This window comes from Agaricus bisporus (assembly GCF_000300575.1).
Source record: "Agaricus bisporus var. bisporus H97 unplaced genomic scaffold AGABI2scaffold_2, whole genome shotgun sequence".
In the NCBI taxonomy this organism is placed as follows: Eukaryota; Fungi; Basidiomycota; class Agaricomycetes; order Agaricales; family Agaricaceae; genus Agaricus; species Agaricus bisporus.
The window spans coordinates 2,973,688-2,990,828 of record NW_006267355.1 but is presented as its reverse complement, the minus strand read 5'-3'; the positions used below and the strand labels follow the sequence as shown (position 1 = coordinate 2,990,828).

The 17,141-nt window shown below is 45.9% G+C and overlaps 6 protein-coding genes across 6 annotated transcripts; 2 read left to right on the top strand and 4 right to left on the bottom strand.

Moving 5' to 3' along the window:
* Window positions 1–44: 44 nt before the first annotated feature.
* On the bottom strand, window positions 45–2,586 carry AGABI2DRAFT_190959 (hypothetical protein; the record flags this gene model as incomplete). Its single annotated transcript, XM_006458714.1, has 15 exons — window positions 45–380; window positions 440–627; window positions 690–742; window positions 800–926; window positions 984–1,033; window positions 1,087–1,209; window positions 1,268–1,334; window positions 1,388–1,450; window positions 1,510–1,599; window positions 1,650–1,734; window positions 1,798–2,204; window positions 2,255–2,269; window positions 2,325–2,363; window positions 2,422–2,482; window positions 2,541–2,586. Coding segments are annotated over 15 exons (1,631 nt in total), but the record flags the coding sequence as incomplete, so codon positions are not given.
* A 2,218-nt stretch (window positions 2,587–4,804) lies between these two features.
* On the bottom strand, window positions 4,805–5,940 carry AGABI2DRAFT_183705 (hypothetical protein). Its single transcript, XM_006458713.1, has 6 exons — window positions 5,864–5,940; window positions 5,686–5,802; window positions 5,533–5,628; window positions 5,390–5,475; window positions 5,291–5,331; window positions 4,805–5,227 (listed from the first exon to the last, which is right to left on the bottom strand). Exons 1-6 carry the CDS (start codon window positions 5,906–5,908, stop codon window positions 5,052–5,054), a joined length of 561 nt encoding a protein of 186 aa, XP_006458776.1. The 5' UTR covers window positions 5,909–5,940; the 3' UTR covers window positions 4,805–5,051.
* An 83-nt stretch (window positions 5,941–6,023) lies between these two features.
* AGABI2DRAFT_200644 (hypothetical protein) lies at window positions 6,024–6,958 on the top strand (the record flags this gene model as incomplete). The annotated part of the gene is made up of 4 exons (XM_006458712.1): window positions 6,024–6,188; window positions 6,244–6,258; window positions 6,324–6,427; window positions 6,500–6,958. 4 exons carry the CDS (start codon window positions 6,024–6,026, stop codon window positions 6,903–6,905), a joined length of 690 nt encoding a protein of 229 aa, XP_006458775.1. The 3' UTR covers window positions 6,906–6,958.
* A 195-nt stretch (window positions 6,959–7,153) lies between these two features.
* On the top strand, window positions 7,154–11,921 carry AGABI2DRAFT_190957 (argonaute-like protein). Its single transcript, XM_006458711.1, has 26 exons — window positions 7,154–7,349; window positions 7,618–7,737; window positions 7,874–8,034; window positions 8,092–8,201; window positions 8,260–8,323; window positions 8,382–8,873; window positions 8,937–9,230; window positions 9,286–9,311; window positions 9,373–9,497; window positions 9,565–9,626; window positions 9,681–9,793; window positions 9,857–9,872; window positions 9,925–10,004; window positions 10,067–10,158; window positions 10,211–10,368; window positions 10,433–10,517; window positions 10,579–10,620; window positions 10,676–10,693; window positions 10,767–10,836; window positions 10,903–11,050; window positions 11,107–11,118; window positions 11,180–11,193; window positions 11,258–11,346; window positions 11,403–11,557; window positions 11,618–11,786; window positions 11,851–11,921. The coding sequence occupies exons 2-25, from the start codon at window positions 7,632–7,634 to the stop codon at window positions 11,618–11,620; spliced, it is 2,535 nt and encodes an 844-aa protein (XP_006458774.1). The 5' UTR covers window positions 7,154–7,349; window positions 7,618–7,631; the 3' UTR covers window positions 11,621–11,786; window positions 11,851–11,921.
* Window positions 11,922–12,078: 157 nt separating this feature from the next.
* On the bottom strand, window positions 12,079–13,602 carry AGABI2DRAFT_115791 (hypothetical protein; the record flags this gene model as incomplete). Its single annotated transcript, XM_006458710.1, has 1 exon — window positions 12,079–13,602. The coding sequence occupies one exon, from the start codon at window positions 13,600–13,602 to the stop codon at window positions 12,079–12,081; it is 1,524 nt and encodes a 507-aa protein (XP_006458773.1).
* Window positions 13,603–14,199: 597 nt separating this feature from the next.
* AGABI2DRAFT_149127 (hypothetical protein) lies at window positions 14,200–16,514 on the bottom strand (the record flags this gene model as incomplete). The annotated part of the gene is made up of 5 exons (XM_006458709.1): window positions 14,200–14,223; window positions 14,274–14,691; window positions 14,743–15,049; window positions 15,122–16,032; window positions 16,081–16,514. The coding sequence occupies 5 exons, from the start codon at window positions 16,512–16,514 to the stop codon at window positions 14,200–14,202; spliced, it is 2,094 nt and encodes a 697-aa protein (XP_006458772.1).
* Between the last annotated feature and the right edge of the window lie 627 nt (window positions 16,515–17,141).

Here is a 17,141-nt window from a genome sequence, read left to right as displayed (position 1 = left end):
ATGCTGGCGAACGCAATGTTGGACGTGTGCGAGCCGAGAGATTTCTCAAAAACGTCAGGAAATTGAAAATTTTTGATACTAGAAAGTTCCATGATTTGAGCTGAACCGGGACTCTATGAGAACCGTTCAAGACTAGGTAAAGCTAGTACTGGCTCAACGACGATCAGTATCCAAGCTTCCACCTTGGCAAATACTTGGAGATCCCAGGGATACGGAACATAAAGCAAGCCCCGGATCCAATCAAAATCACTGCCAACGCCAGAGTCAATATCTTCTTCCTCCTTGATATTCGTCTCCTTTCAATCCAACCCTCAAGCCCAAGACCAGTATAATCGTCCCAATTCACTTTACGCAGCCATAACCAGAACAATATAGTCGGACTGCATGACGTTCGGTCAGCACCGGTGCTCTGCCGTATCAAATATAGTGATAAACGCACCCAGGAAAGATGTTTGTTATTTTTCCAGTTCCTCCTACACGATACCAGGAGTGACAGCCAGTGAAAACAGAAGCAGAGAGGCGTTTCTGGATTTTCTCGTTATAGGTATCCGTAGCTTCGGGTTTCGCTTCCACCGTGACGACCTTGCGTTGAATGATAGGTGTAATAAGCTGAATGATATAATCGGCCTGTGATGAGATAAAAATTACGTTCAAAGAACTATAACATAAATCGCTCCAAATAGACGCACTTGGCATTCATTCGTGAAAATCACGGAGGTATGACCAGTTCCGGTATTTGGGCCTTTTCACACATATCAGACAGACCATCTTTGAAACGAAAAATATGAGAGAGACGAACCAAGTATGGTGTAAAAATTGGGGAAGTCAGGATAAGAGGTACCCAGATAACTCTGTGGACCATCTTTCTCATCAAAGTACTCTTGAATCGTTCCGCTCGTGCCTCGTAAGTCGAGAGGGAATTTATCCTGTAATTGATGTGATTAATCTTCTCAAGTGGATTATGTGTGTGAGGGTGGGCTTACAGCGGCGAAGCCGGTAGCAAAGATGATGACATCGAAGGGAAGTTTATCACCTGAAACGGATATTGTATGGGTGAGTAAAAATGGGGGGCAGAATCACATGTACCCTTCTTGGTGACAATTCCATCAGCTACAAATTTGTCGATCCCATCCCCAATTAGACTAAGATTGGGCCTGTGCAAGGCATCAAGGAAGCCCGTATCGAATATAACACGCTTGCATCCGATGGCTATAATGTATCTTGAGAAGATCCGGCGCGTCTCGCATTGCGGAAATAAAAAACTCACGAAATGTGGGAATCAGTTGATCGCAGTATTCCGCGGGAGCATTTGATTTTATATAGTTTTCCGACACCTGCGGAAAAAATGTGTGAGTGCTTTGTCATCTTTGAAGGGATGACAACTTGCCTTTCTAAAAATACGACGTAATATAGGGTAACCGGCGAAGACCATCAAATAGAGCAGGTCCGACTGTGATATGGCATTTTGGTTAGGGAGCTGTAGAATGGTAATAACATGGGCTCACGCACTTGACAAAAAGTCAGGAAACGGGAAAATCGCTGAACGAGGGGTATATTGCGGAAGACCCAGCGGTGAAATTTCGAGTATTTGACGCGAACCTATCAAGAGCAGTGTAACGCGTGTAAAGTCAGAAGGACGATGGACGTACTGGCGGCAGAAGCCAGTTTGGAGTTCTACAAAACTCAGTAACCTGGACCGTAGGGTCTTCTGTAATGCAGGGAACCAGCTGTGTCCTTTGGACGAACCCATGAAATCAGTGAGGGATCTTTCAGTCAACGACAAGAAACTTCGCATACGCTGACGCCCCAGTGCCGATGACAGCAACCTTTTTATTTCTCAAATCAGCTTCATGATTCCAACGAGCGGAATGCCACATTTCTCCCTTAAACGACTCTAGGCCGGGTATACTTGGGTATCTCGGGACTTCAAGGATGCCGATGGCAGATACTACCACTTCCGCATCGAAAGTGTCTTTCTCGCCTGTAAGGACATTCTCGAGATCGATATGATACAATTTCGCATTATCATCCCAAGTTGCGAAGGATACTTTCGTGTGGAGTCGAATACGAGGATAGAGGTCATATTTGCGAGTCAGCCCTACCCAGTAGGCTTGTATATCGGGAGAGTATCCATGAGAATGGGGCCAATCATGGCTGTCTGTGGAGAGAGAAAACCACACCATATGGACGTCAGAAGAACATCCCTAAGGAGATTAAATGAGCCAGCGATAGCTTTCTGTACGAGGTGACGTACAGGGTAGGTATTGTCCTGCTCGCCTCATCAATTATTCATGAACATCATGGCAGAACAGAATTGCGCGCACTCTCCATGTTCCGCCAACATCGTGGCCTTTTTCAAATATCTGCAAACAGAAAGATGAGCGCCTGTGGCAAAAAGAGAAGGCGACGACGGTGACGAACAGTAAAATTATCATAACCAAGCTGTTGCTTGAGCTTGATCGCCAGACTCAAACCACCAGTACTTCGAAGTTTGACCGAATGAACATCATCGAGCACTGAGAATAGAATACATAACGTACCCAGCACCAATGATGGCAACTCGCGTTTTAGAAGACTGAGACATCTGGGGTGACGTGGCCGTCGAAGGACTTCGAGCGACCTCATTTATATCACTTCTCATGGCATGAGACCTGTCATCCATTAGCCAGTTTCAGCCTTGCAATCTCCCCTGCGCGCGGTGGAAACTTGTCCGGGCCGAGATCCAGGGTATTGTCTGTATCAGTCAGGTCAAAATATTGAATTTCGGATATCCCTGCATTAGTCCTCCAATAGAAGGCTATAAATTTCGACCTATTCATCGGACTTACCTATAACCGGCAACGCTACCCGTCAATCGTGGACAAGACAAGCTGTTCGACGACACTCACTGTTAAATAGTAGTGCAAACCAACCTCCTACTATGGACTTAAACTTCCCACGTTCTCCACGATGCTAATAACCAATAATAACCTCATGATCATGATAGTCTATCAGTCTTACTAGATCAATCTTCCTAGCTAGTTATATATATCATTGATTTGGATGATCAAATCAATGAGCTCGCAGGTGGAATTAAAGTGTATATCACTCCAACTGATCCCACACTTATATCCTCAGCGCTCAGCGATACTAAATTGCTATCTCTTTTTACCCCTTGCCATACAGATCCGACAGGCCAGAAATGGAGATCGGCTCTAGAAGCAAATAGAAACTATATAGTAATATCATCATCTTGAAGGAAAGTATATATATAAATGAATCGGTGTTAGTGTTAAACTTTGTGAAAGTTCCAACTTAGACTCAGGAGGGTTGACGAGAAGTAAAGCAAACATCTAGTGATACACTGACTGGCACCATAAAATAAAGGAAAAAGAAACTTACTGACGGTGAATAATAGTTTGGAACATATGTCAACAACAACTCCCGAAGTGTTGAAGTCGGAATGATATGATAGTTAGCTAACTACGTTACATAATAAGTAACTCAGTGATACATACTTACGAGAAGGACGAGAAGCTGATGGCATTGTCAGTGCGTCATTTAGTAAGTTAGGATTCCGAGTCGGAGGCTAAGCCCAGCTTCCACACTTGGAAAACCACTCACTAGCAACATTGCCCATCTCCTTGTACTACCGCATTAAGAGAGTATGGAGTGCCGGTGTGCTTGTGGACATGACTTAGAATTTCACTCTTTGCTATCTACGTCAAAAATCGAAGGCGGTTGTCACAGACCGGGGCTCTCGACCATCTCATCTTCAGCACCCCAGCTTGGCAGCTAGATGATGTCTCAGAGATGCAGATCAGGGCAGTGGCTAAGCGGTGAGTCTCTTCGTACGGGAAAAATCCGGGAAAGTCCTATCAAGCCGTAGAGACTGCGGAATCTTGTTCAGTTACACTCGACATCGGAAGTACTAGGCAAAAACGCCGCTCACACTTATTGACATGAGTACATGGTAATGACAGACCAAGCAAGGCTATCGAGAGCCACCTGAGAGTCACTGCGAGAGCATGCCGTCACACAAATGTGCCATCCATAACTTCTTTGAGAGGCTATGTATGCCACATATCGCCACTCGAAACTCACTATTTGCATTAAATTCAAAGGCTATCTATCGCACACGCCTGTAAGGAGACGCTTGGTCTCCTATGCAAGACGTCGAGGGGTGTGGAGATAGAGAGGAAAGGAAGGAGTAGTAGAGAGACAGGAGAGAAGTTACAGACGAGTGACGTTGGCAGAGTGGAGAGAGAGTAGAGGCGGGTAACGAAGTAGACTATTATGGGAGGTACGTGATCTTGGTACAGAAGACGAAGCGGTTATAGACGTAGTTTTAGATACAAAAGTAGAGGGCGACTGTGACAGTGTTTCTGCTCACCTTTTTTTTTCATCCTGGAAGTCACTTCATCGATCTCACATTTTGTAGAAGAGTCAAACTCGCCTTCTTGCCTACTCCAAAGTTTTTCTTTGCTGTCCCCCCCAGATCCCCCAAATCTCACAGGCTATTAGCCCTTTGTAGAGTCGGAGATAGAATATGCCAATGATTTGAATGCATTCGAGTTCCTTTATAAGGAAAGCTCAAATGAGTGTGCAGGTGAGTAGAATGCACAGTTCTGTGATTTTAAAGAGGAAAATTGAGATTATTCGCCTGAATAGTTAGAAAAGAGCTAGAAATTCATGGATATGTATGGTGTAGTACTCCAGACTACACCTAACACCTCCAGAGATCAGTGGCATAAATCTGATAAGAAACGGGAAGGAATGATGGGATAAAGGAGTTGAAGGAACTACTTCAGATATTAAGCACCCGATATTTGATACAATGGGAAGACCCAAATTAGTCGCTCTAGCTCACGCAAGCTCTCCGAGCCGTCTCGCGGTCATGATACCTGTGCACGTTGTATCTAACATCTCTCGAGGTTGACGGGAAATCGGTAATCAGCCGTGTCGCCAGGCTCAGTTTTTCGGAAATAACGATTAACTGGACTGACGTCTCCCATGATATTTTACAAATATACAAATGTCTATACTTTTAAGCTCTTACAAAACGTCAAGACCTATAAATCTTCACCACCGACTTTGACGGTGATTTTGAAAGGGAAAGGCGATATGCCTGTAGATTGAGTTATTGGAGGTACAGCCGTTCGACCGCGTTCGGAAGATGTATGACTGAGCATGGTTTGAATGGATTTCGTTAGGGCGGTAGTAAGATTTGTATAAAACATTTGACGGTCTACAGCAGATTATAAATGAAAGTGAATTCGTTTTGGATTACCGGAAAAAAACCAGGCAGTACCTTGGTCCGTTCGATACTGACGAAGTTCAGTATTGATAATCCTGAGAATGGAGATCTGTAAGATGGATTGAATAGAGAGAATGCTGTAATAATGCGAACCATTGTTCCCAAGGTATATCTTCTTCGACTTGATAAAGTTGATACCATGACTTTTTAGGCCCTTTCATCGAGAACGTTACAACGATCTAAGGGTAATAAGTTAGCGGTGACTGGCGGTAATTAAACACATGCGGTAGACGTACCTGACCACGTCTATCTGTATCGGTTTGAATGGCTCTCCAAAAGGTGTCTACTTTATCTTGAATGAGATGTTCCATTCCCGGGTCATCAACGCCTGGCTTCAACAGCAGATCAGAAAAATCGGTGACAATAGCAGAAAGAATCGAGTGTCACACCATAGTGATGTCAAGAACCTCAAATACTTGCGGTCGTATAAGACCGAATAATCTATGAAAGAGAATAGAATGGAGGACGCCGGTTAGAACATCTTTGAATGTCTGACGGTCAAGCCCCTAGAACTGCTTGAACAAACGTTGGGAAAAGACAGATTTGAAAGATTCGGACAAGACTTACCAGGTCGATAGTGATTGTTGGAAATGTAGGGCTAACGTTGGACATACTCTGGAAGTGGTGGAAGTGGAGAGGAAAACCCTAACCCCGATTGAGGTTTCATGTCACATGATTGTGGTACCCCAACTACGCAATGGTTGTTACTGCCGACTTGATGACCGCCATGCTTGCATTTTCTTCATCGTCTTCGTGGCCGATAGCCTCGTCGTCTTCTTGTCGTTTGGGATCATTTAAGTGTTGTGTGCAATCGTTTTCAACATCTGCATGCAGGCTTGACCATTATAAAACCCTCGGAGTTACACCCAGCGCTTCCAAAGCCCAGATCAAGGTAAGTATATCATTTTGCTCTGCCTATGAATTTTTTGACATTCTTCTACAATTAGTCACATTACTACCAAGTCCGTGAGCTGATGCATCCGACATTCACCTATGCTCAACTCTGAGCGTTTCGTTTTCTCGTCAGTTGAGCAAGAAACACCATCCTGATGTTTCCAAAGACCCTTCTTCTAAAGAAGTATTCTCTAATGCCAGTCTGGCATATTCTGTCCTCGTAGACGATAGACAACGGTAAGTATCCGGGTTTATGACGACACACCCACGTTTGGTCGTTCAAATATGGACTTTTGCTCCTCGTTTCAGGCGTGCCTATGATAGGAGTCTGTTACATCGATCTTCCAGGCCCATGCACTCGCACTCCTATGAGCCGCGGGCACCCCCTACCTCCGGGCATAAAGCTACCCATGCCTGGGCACATCCTCGAGCAACTCCTGGTGGTTTTCGCAAACCGCCGCCTGATTATTCATATACCCCTCCGCGTAATCGTGGTGCCTCTGCCAGTTCCTCTTATGGCACAGGTGGAGGACAACATTATACCCCTCCGAAATCGTATCCTGACGTATTACGAGGGACGAGGAAGAAAGATGAAGAGGAGATGCAACAGCTGGATCGGATACGGAACACGTCGGGTTTCATGAGGATGATGCAGGTGGTGGCTGCGCTTGCACTGAGTTTAGCTGCGATTGGAGGCATGCCTGGGGGTAGCTAGCTAGCTGACTATATCAAGTTAGTTGAATAGAAGTTTATTTGATATGTTCTGGATGCTGGAGGAACTTCGGCGAAAATGCGACCAGTCCCGTGATGCTACTGTTGGGAATATATAAAAGTCGTAGAACTCTCCCACAGGGTCGACGGCCTCAATCCTACCACGAGCATCTCTCCTGGTAGGCCTGTGTTCTTCAGCAAAATCGTCATCACCATATCTACTATCCCAATCTCTCCTTCGTCATGTCTCGCAGAGTGCCCCCTGGTCCTCGCGGCTCACGGGCTCGTGGCCAAAGCCCAGCCCGTGGTGCAAGCCCTTCTCGTGGTGGTTCGGGAGCTGTTCGAGGTGGGCCTTCATCTCGCGGTAGCTCCCGCGGCGGACCGCCAACTGGAGGGGGAGGACCAGCTGCTGCTCCAGCTGTACCTGGTAGTACTATCACCCCGGCAGGTGAGCCCACAGGACTCCTGTCGCCCGCCCGCAGAAAATAATAAACCTTTTTTTGAAACTAATCTTTGATGCGATTTTTGTCATGATGCCTTCCATTGTGTGAATACTGTGTTGGCTGTCTCGTGGACGTGTTGGATGTCCTTCTAATTGGATATCGTGCTCATCGCGTTTTTATCGTCTTTCTTCCATGGTTTTGATGGATGCGCTGCGCATCCAATCCTAATTGGGTGTGGATCTCTCGGTCTTATCGTGATTGTCCTATAATTAGGTCATGTTACTGCGATGGGGGTTAAAAGACCTGGCGTCGGGTCGGTTGGCCGCTCGATTGACATCCAAGTGAATTGTTACAAGGCGGAAGCTATCGACATCCCGGTTTATCAGTATGATGGTATGTTGTTCTAATATTTCCTCTTCTTTTTGCCACTTATAATACGTTTCCTAGTCGGTGGGTTGATGAGATCTACCGAGTCGACGAAATTCAACTAACCCTCTTAACCCTCCCCCTATAATGTTCGATTTCTTTTTAGCGATTGACCCCGACTCGATGCCATCTCGTGTCAACATGGAAATATTCAGGCAAGTCCAACAAGACTACGCAAACATTTTCCACAAAGTGCTTGCCTACGATGGGAAAAAGATCGCGTATGCGACATACCAAGTGCCTATGGGGAGCACGTCTCGTACTGTAAGTTCCGTTTCGTCTTCATATTTTCAAGTTTGTTTTTTTATTGATTTATAACAGTTCGAAGTGACGTTAGCTCCAAAGAATGGAGGAGTGACTCAGAAACCTGGAGGACGCCCACCGCGGGTCTATAAGTTGAAGTTGAGCGAAGCCGCCATTATCAATACCGAGTATGAATTCCTTGTCTGTCGCTTCTTCTAGAATAGTTGGCTGATTTCGGATTCTTAGGGTGCTTCGTCGCTACATTGCTGGTAGTCAAAGTATGAATGACGCAGTCTCAACGAGCTTAGCGGCAAGTTTATATCTCTCAACCCTCAAACTCAATAACTTACTGATTGAACATCTCCCAGGCTTTCAACACGGTCCTTCGTATGGTACCCAATTTAGAATGTGTCCATAACGTTCGCAGTTTTTTCAACCGAAAGTTCGGTTTTGAAGGAATTGGAGGAGGTATCGAACTTTGGCGCGGTTTCTTTCAATCCATGCGTCCTGGTCCAGGGTATCTCCTTCTCAATGTCGACATCGCAACTTGCATGATGTATCGCCCGGGAAACCTTCTCGAAGTCTGTGTCGATTTCTTCGACAACAATGTCCCTGCGCGAAATCTCGCCAATTATCTAGCAAACTCCGATCGTGAACGTATCAGGTTGGGAAAGTTTCTCTCGAATTTGGCTGTGACCGTCCCAGCTACGACGAAGAATAAGAGGAGAGTTATAAAGGGGGTCGCACCTAGAGGAGCTGATCAAATAACGTTTGATCAAGATGGCAAGAAGACTACGGTGGCGAAATATTTCCAGCAACTCGGAATCCGCCTTCAACATCCGAATTTGCACTGTGTTGAGGTACGTTTTCTTCGACTCATCATCATCCTATGGTTGGTTCAGTTTTCGTTTTGCATCACGTAGTTCCGACCTGGAGGTGCTCTCGTTCCTTTGGAACTTTGCCAAGTGCAACCAGGCCAAATCATGCGCAAGCAGTTACCGAGCGACAAGACTAGCAAGATGGTCTCGTTTTCAACGCTCAAACCTCCTCAAAGGTTTCAACTTATCGAAAATGGAGCGCGGGACTTGCAATATGGACAGTCAGAATACATCAGGAGTTTTGGACTGAATATCAACCCGACGCTGATGTCGTTGAAAGGAAGAATTCTACCGACACCGAAGTTGCAATATGGACCAGGGAGTAAGGAACCTGTGGTTGTAAGTACTACTCTGTCGAATTGATGCGATTTCATTTTGAACTTTGTTGTTATAGGTTCCTAGGTTCGGAGCGTGGAATATGTATGTGATGGTTTCTTTTATCTTGTTTCCCTATAAGCTGCAACTTATACCTGCTTAACAGGGCCGAAAAGAAACTGGTTAGGCCTATGACTGTCGATCGTTGGCTGCTCGTCAATCTCTCAAGAATTTTTGAGCGTGATTTGCAAAACATAGTCCGGAATCTTATCCAAGGCTTCGAGAGTACTGGTAAGTGTTCCATTATCTTGCCCGTTGTATCATTGAGTTGCTTATGTCGAATGGATGCCTTAATCAGGTATTACAATTAACCACTCTCCGTTGATTAAGCCCGGTGATCCTCAAGGAAATATCCCTCAAGTAAGCATTTCAATTCGCTGAATCCTTTCTTGTAATAACGGTATGTCTATTCAGATACTGAAGTCGGCTGGGATGGAGGTGTTCAAACAAAGAGGGCAACCCCCTCAGCTGATTGTCATAATCATGCCTGACGACGGGAACGCTGCCGTTTATTCGGCCATCAAACAGTAAGATATTGTCAACTTACCTTTCTGTTATCTCCTCTTTTTGATTTCTCTCTTCGTTTACAGCTTCGGAGATATTGTCGTACGTGATATTTTTTAGTATCATCTCTATAAAGTTCTTAATTTTTTGATAGATGGGTGTAGCAACGCAATGCCTGAGACCACAGAAATGTAGAGGTGCCAACATTCAGTACTGGGCCAATGTCGCTCTCAAGTATGTTTTTTCTTTCATTTTCCCATTCTTTCGTCTTTTTTATTTGAAATTCTGCTCGCTAGAGTGAACGTCAAAATCGGCGGAATAAACTGCACACCTGAACGTAGAGCTGTGCCCATCCTGTCTGACCCGGCCAATGCCACCATTATCATGGGTGAGTTCATAAGCTTTGTTTTCCTTTCGTAAGATGGTCTGAATGGACAAAGGCGCCGACGTTCAACATCCTGCACCGGGAGCTGAGGGAAGGCCCTCGTTTACTGCCGTCGTGGGAAGCGTAGACCAGATGGCGTCGAAATATGTTGCTGCAAATGCATTGCAAGTCGGAAGACAGGAGTTGATTGACGATTTGAAAACAATGGTCAAGGTGCGTGTTTGCTATTGCTATTCATTATTTGTATTTGAAACCGAAGTTTGTCGCTCTTCTGCAGGATGTTTTGAAGTTGCATATGGAATATAGGACTCATCAGGAGAAGGCCAAGAACCCAGCTCCGAGAAAGCTTATCTTCTTCCGCGGTATGTCACTTGATATATCAGACTGCTTCCGTTCGTTGAAGTTTGATGGATTTTCACGTAGATGGTGTTTCTGAAGGACAGTTCGAGCAGGTTTTGAGGCATGGTTAGTTATCCTCCTTCGTTTTTGATTAGGTTCGAATCTAACGTTTTATTTCCAGAGCTACCATTAATACGAGGTCGGATATCTTTTTTTCTTATTCGAAACTAATCGCGATACTGATTTGATATTTCTGTGTCTTAATTGAATAGATGCTTGTAAAGAAATGAAGATTTCACCCCAGATAACCCTCTGTGTCGTCATCAAGCGTCATCACATTAGGTTTGTATATCCCAGTCACACATTGTGTAGGAATGCTCAAAGATCTTAATTCGCTTCTCTGACTAGGTTCAATCCTATAACGGAGGCTGATAGGAGTCAAAATTGTCCTGCTGGAACGGTTGTCGATACCGGTATCACGAGTCCCGTTGAGTTTGACTTTTATCTGCAGAGTCACGGTGGACTCCTTGGGACAAGTCGACCCTCCCATTACGCTGTAAGTTTGTTTCTTGATTTCTATTTGAAAATGAACTAACTTATTGCTTAATCAAGGTTCTGTATGATGTAAGTCTTCCCGGACATATTTTGCCTCATTAAAGTTGATGTTAATATTTGGGGTGAATAGGAAAATAAATTCAAGTAAGTCGAAAACCGCCGTTGTTGTCTTCTGATAGCAGATCTAACTCGGGCTCCACTCATCTAGTGCCGATACCATGCAAAGTCTTTCATTCGCCTTATGCCATGTTTACGCCCGTGCTACGCGCTCTGTATCCATCCCCGCACCAGTCTACTGTAAGTGAACTTCAAGATTGATCGTTTGTACTGCTGATGATCTTGAATGATATAAGATGCCGATATCGTCTGTGCTCGCGGTAAACATCACTTCCCCCCCGAATTCGCCGGCCGACTCAGCGACGATGTCTCCGAGGCTGGTTCTGTTGAATCATTCAGAAGCCAATTTATGCCACTGCACGACGGCCAGAAGAAGATGATGTATTTCTCCGTAAGTTCTGATTTTATCTATATATTTCGATTGAATTGGATCTGACTATTGCTGGATTAGTAAACTCATTGACTATAAGCGCGGGTAGAAGGCCCCGCTAGGTCCACCCAGTTACTGCCGTCTATTTCACTTCTTCATGTACTGTATCCTTGTCGTCATGTTTTGTTGCTTTTGCTGTCGTAATGCTGTGTTGCTTGTTTCAATGATATTATAAAATGACAGACTTAAGGTCAGAGAGCTAAGAATTGAATTTGTCTATTGTTTTGTCGCAATTGTTTACGGTGCGTTTGCAGAGAGATAATATCATTGCCAATCCTCGCCTCCCCTTTCCTTGATGGAGATGTTGCAAGTTAGAAAGCGAAGGACAGCTCAATAACGATTTAGTACATTGAAAGTTCTACCTTATCAAGCTTGATATTACTTGGTTATATTGTCCAAGAGCATCGACAGTGGGCTCCAAGACGCCAATCCACCACCAGAACGTGTGGGGAACGAACCATATTTACCACTCCGGCGTCGCCTCACATAGATGGTGGCACCAGCCACGGTATATGTCTCCTCCATCGTATGATTTTCACTTGACGAGTATCAACGATTAATTTCAGTTCGTCTCGTAATGATTGGGGTAACTTCTTTAGGTCATTCTCCGTTGTAAAGTAGGTGAATAAGGTGAGGTGGAACGGGAAGTTGATGCCTGCTTTCCGATGTTTCAATAGGGCTGCAAGCGCCCTGAAAAAAGGAGTTGGATCGAATCCGCCTTCAGTGCTCATATCGTCACCTAGAGTCAAGTACTGAAGGACAGGTGTATATGCGATTGCTGGATTATCATGTTCGTCTCCCAGTGCAGAAACAGCTTCAAGCAAAGGTTGGTATGACCAACGACGGAGCTCCAATTTTTGAAGATTCGGGAGACTGTGTCGGAACAATTGGCGTAATTGGGTCACTGACCACTCTCTCGAGAAATTATGGAGGATAAGTGTCGAAAGGCTCGCGGCGCCTCGATGACAAAAGGCGATAATGGCGGCGGGTACTACGCTGGATTGCGCCGAAAATTGGGTCAGCTCCAGATTCTCCATGGCGGATATCCCCAGGTTTTGCGCAGAATCCATGGTCTCGACACCTATGTTTGCCACCCAGACCATTTTTTTGAGGTTCCTGAGGTTGAGAGGCTCAGGAAACGAAATTGCACGGGAAGAGTCTCGATTTTCGTATTCTACTTCACGCAGGTGCGGGCACTGATAAAGGACGGGTATAATCAAGTCCGGATTTGAGGTGACTAGATGGAGGATTTCCACGCTAGGAGGCAAAGTAATCGAATGAATGGTGTTGACGTGTATATGGACTTGAGTCAATGAACGGAGCCCTCCCAATTCGACCGCTTTCAACGCGATCACAGGGCTAGATGTGCGAGGTTTCTTTATGCCATCCTTTATGCTCAAGGCATTAAGGAACGAGAAGGAAGAGAGCAAGGGCGCCCAGTGGGTTGGAATACCAGACACGGTTAAAGTCTTAACATTTTGTGTTACGTCGGGAGAGGAAAGGACCTTGGTGATTGGGTGAAGATAGTCCACAGCATCTTCATTTGTGACGTGGTTGACAAGGGAAACGTCGAGGGATTTAGTATGTAAAGCACAATGTTCGATCAATGAAGCGATGAAGTCGACTGGCCGTTGGCCCCTCTCGATTTCTAAATCTATCTTCCTCCAAAAAGCTGGTGTTCCCGATACGATGTGGCGCCATCGAGCAGAAACTGAACTCAATATAATGGCTTGGCGGAGCAACGTAGGCCCACTCGCTTCTGAGCCAATTGACTGAAAGAATATGGAAGAGGCGATTTCGTCTGGTAACGCATAGACAGGGGAGCGCAACTGGTTGGACCGGTGGAGGAGGGAGCCACGCAATTTGTGCAACTCGTCAATATGATTGTCGATTTGGGCGACCTGTTCGTTGATACGAGACAGCCCTGCCAGTTTGGCTGTGAAATTGTATGGAAAATTATCCACACGAAGATAATCGCAGTTTCGAAGAAGTTCCGGCGACGACATTCGGGAACCTTGCTGAGGAGACCTTTGGTTGGGTTGTGGGCGCACCGTGGTTGCCAATGACTGAAGCGCGGGCTTCCCGTTTTAACATACCCAAATAATAGCTATAGGGACAGTCTTGAGTCTTTTCATTTCAATGCCGAAAATAGTCAACATAAGTATCACATGTTCAACATGAACGTTATCAATTCAGTGGTGGAAGCTCAGCGCTCACATCCGGCATGAACTAAATTCGACTTGAGTGATCTAGCTGAATCTGGGTGGCAGTCAATTTCTAGAAACTTGGGCGACGGAACGCTCAGGTCATTGGTTGTGTCAAAACCATTAGAAATGTCCCATGTCCCAACTTAGCTACTTAAGGAATGATTGAGAGCGAGAGGATTCGCGAACCGAGGCTTGGTGAATGGATTACCACCATACAAATTGGTATTATTTATCGACCAACAGTCTACACTGAACCCACAAGGCTCAGACAATAAAGAAAGAAAATATCCTCTCTTCCGACCAAACCCGCGCAGATGCGGCTATGATAATGAAAAGCTCCAAACCCAAACTATAATGACGCAAAAGGTAGTATACAAGTACACAAAAGAAAACCGTCTAATTCTGGCCCTTGTAAACCATCTAAACGCCCTTCAATACAATAACAACAATATGAAAAAAAAAACACTCACATCAATCTCGCCCTGGAACGCCTTCGAAATCTTTGACCGCTGAAGTTTTTGCGCAGCCGTCAACAACCCATTCTCCGGCGTCCACTCCTCCGGTGTCAGGATGACATCACATAAAGCCTCAACCTGTCGCAATCCACAATGCTTTCCCATCGCATTGCATTCATCCAATATCATATTCTTGACCGTCTTGTCTTCACATAATTCCGGCAGAGACGTCGAAGGGGATGGAGCAAATTTCATGGACGATAGCGCATGTCTGAGATTATGGCCGTGCGGAACAATAATTGCGAGGGGCTGCTTCGCTTCCGCAGAAGCGTATACACAGATATTGGACACGAGTTCACAAGACTTGTAGATCGACTCAAGCCGCTCCAGAGCAATATATTCTCCGTGCTGTAACTTGATTAAATTCTTGATGCTATAGCAAACGATGTATCAAAAAACGAATAAAACAAATAATAAGGCGCACCGATCGATGAGTGAAATAGTACCATCTTCATTCCATTGTCCGACATCGCCTGTCCTGAACCACCCATCTTTCGCGAAGATCGTCTCATCCGAGTTCAAGTCCGGTCTCTTGAAATATCCTTTCGAGAGCGATGGTCCTCGAATGCAGATCTCACCGGTGGGTGGATTGTTTCGAGAAGAGTACCCCGCCTCCGGTATGTCTATAAATTTCACTTCTACCGAGGGAGCCGGGAGCCCAACAGAACCGGTTCGATACAGCTCTGGCGGAAGAACACTACACATTCCGGAAGTTTCGGTCATTCCATATGCTACATAGATCATTCAATATGAATATTGTGTAGGCAGTTGACCATGGTGAGAGGGGAAAAAACGAGACACACCTTGCATTAAAGGTCCTACGGCCTTGGTCAAGAAATCTTGTGTCTCCTCATTCAGAGATGCGCTCCCGCTAAGAGCAAATCGCAATTGACCGCCTACGACATTTCGACTTGATCCAAGGACAAATCTATCCGCGAGGCTGTCCAACATAGGTATTCTAGCACTCTTCAACATCATCGCGCCCCAGAAAGCTCCCCAGACGAGCCACCCAGACTCGTTAATCTTGCTGATGATCCCTTTCTTCATCGTTTCCCATACAGTTGGAACACCGACCATGATATTCGGTTTGAAACTCGGCAAATCGCCTCTGCAATTCCTGACTGAATTGTCCATGAGGGTTTTCGAACGCGCAAATCCCGTAGTGAGACCCAAAAACATCGCAGCGATTTCAACAACGTATTCGAGTACGTGGGCGAGAGGGAGATAGGCAAGATATCTGTCACCGGGGGAAAAGTGAGGTTCGAGCATAAAGTGAACTGAGGCAACGGAGGCAACGAGGCTGCTATGTGAAAGGCAAACGCCCTTGGGAGCATCAGTAGTACCACTTGTGTACATTATACAAGCTATCACATCCTTTGTAGGGCGGCGGTCTTGAATTGTCGCGACATCAATGTCTTTGCCGATAGCCAGCAATTCGTCGACATGGATTGTTCTGATGGCGCCGTCGCGGACAGACTGTATTTGTTGGATGATGCCATTTTTAGGCGAGCCGCCGTAGACGACGAACTTGACAGTGGGAGTGCGAGGAAGAACTTTGAGGACGGTGGGGAGGAGATCAGCATCAGTGAATAGACCGATGGACTCGGGCTCGGTTAGCGAATGTTCGAGGCCAGCCTCGCCAAGCGTGTCGTATGCCGTCGCGATAGGAGTTGATATAAGGGCGCAGCCCTGCGATATGATTTGCCAATACGGCCTGGAATAAAGTCAACACAGCCAAACGTAGAGGATGGGCGACACTAACCCAGTCGAGGCGTAAATGTTGAAGACGTGGTCTGGGGTGATCCCCAAGCTCGCTAGACCACGTCCTGCGTGAGAGATGGCCTCCTCTAGCTCCATGTAATTGAGATACTTGTAGTCGCTGAGCTCGAAAAACTTCCACGTTTTCGTCTGTGTGGTTTCGCTTCCACTGACGATTTTCTTGACTTCCTTCTGTTCCTCGTGGATTTTGATGGTGTCCCGCCATCCTATGGCTTTCAGCTTTCCGTACTTTTTTGCAGCGTAGGAGACGATGTCAGAGGTCGTGTCAATGCCTTCTGCGGGTCTTTCGACGAATGTGCTGGATGTTACAGCAAGTCTACGGACAGGTCCCTCGTTGGGTTTGGCCGGCGCAACGTCGACGGTGCCTTTGCCAAAGTATTCAGGGCGTAATTGCAGGGGTCTAGGTGGGTGATACATGAGAAAAGAAGAAGGATTGGTGAGGTACAGGACGTTTATGCTCGATTAGAATGCACTGAGAGACGGAAAGGGTTAGCGGAGTGTAGGGGAGTATTCAGGATTCCACCTGCCTGATTTTGAAACACCATTCTCCACTCCCCGTTTTCATTGGCTCATGACGTGCTTCTGCGTTAAATCCCGCGTCATGATAGGTACCCGAGCACCGTAGCGCTCATAAGAGCAAGCATACGATAACGGTAAGGCCAAGCCGTGCTCGATACCCAAACCAGCCGGCAAACCCGGCAATGAAGTTGCCGGAACTCGGAACTGATCTTGGTTCACCTCGGGTACAACAACTTGTCCCACTGTTGATATTGAGTGCTTGAGCGTTCAACGTTAAAATCACACTATCGGTCAATATCGAATATGTCTTGGTCTCCGGATCCGGGTCTTTCACCACCGGCTAGCCTTGTCTGTTCTGAGCAAAAATCACATCCTCAGCATCTTGGCTTCGAGCTTTTTCTGGGGTGTTACGGCAAGTTTTGTATCCGACGAACATGCTTGTTACCGGTCTTGGCGAAGAATTCTGGCGAGCTGGTCCAAAAAAATCTCTCGCTACTCCCCGGAGTATCGTAATAAATACCACTG

What these genes read in the sequence shown, in the direction of transcription:
- AGABI2DRAFT_183705 (XM_006458713.1), bottom strand. Translation starts at nt 5,908, where the DNA reads ATGTCCAACGTTAGCCCTACATTTCCAACAATCACTATCGACCTG. An exon ending in ATACAGATAGACGTGGTCAG is followed by an intron (nt 5,476 to 5,532) that starts GTACGTCTACCG and finishes TATTACCCTTAG; the next exon opens with ATCGTTGTAACGTTCTCGAT. An exon ending in TCAGTATCGAACGGACCAAG is followed by an intron (nt 5,228 to 5,290) that starts GTACTGCCTGGT and finishes AATCTGCTGTAG; the next exon opens with ACCGTCAAATGTTTTATACA.
- AGABI2DRAFT_190957 (XM_006458711.1), top strand. Translation starts at nt 7,632, where the DNA reads ATGGGGGTTAAAAGACCTGGCGTCGGGTCGGTTGGCCGCTCGATTGAC. An exon ending in CCAAGGCTTCGAGAGTACTG is followed by an intron (nt 9,498 to 9,564) that starts GTAAGTGTTCCA and finishes TGCCTTAATCAG; the next exon opens with GTATTACAATTAACCACTCT. An exon ending in CAATGCCACCATTATCATGG is followed by an intron (nt 10,159 to 10,210) that starts GTGAGTTCATAA and finishes GAATGGACAAAG; the next exon opens with GCGCCGACGTTCAACATCCT.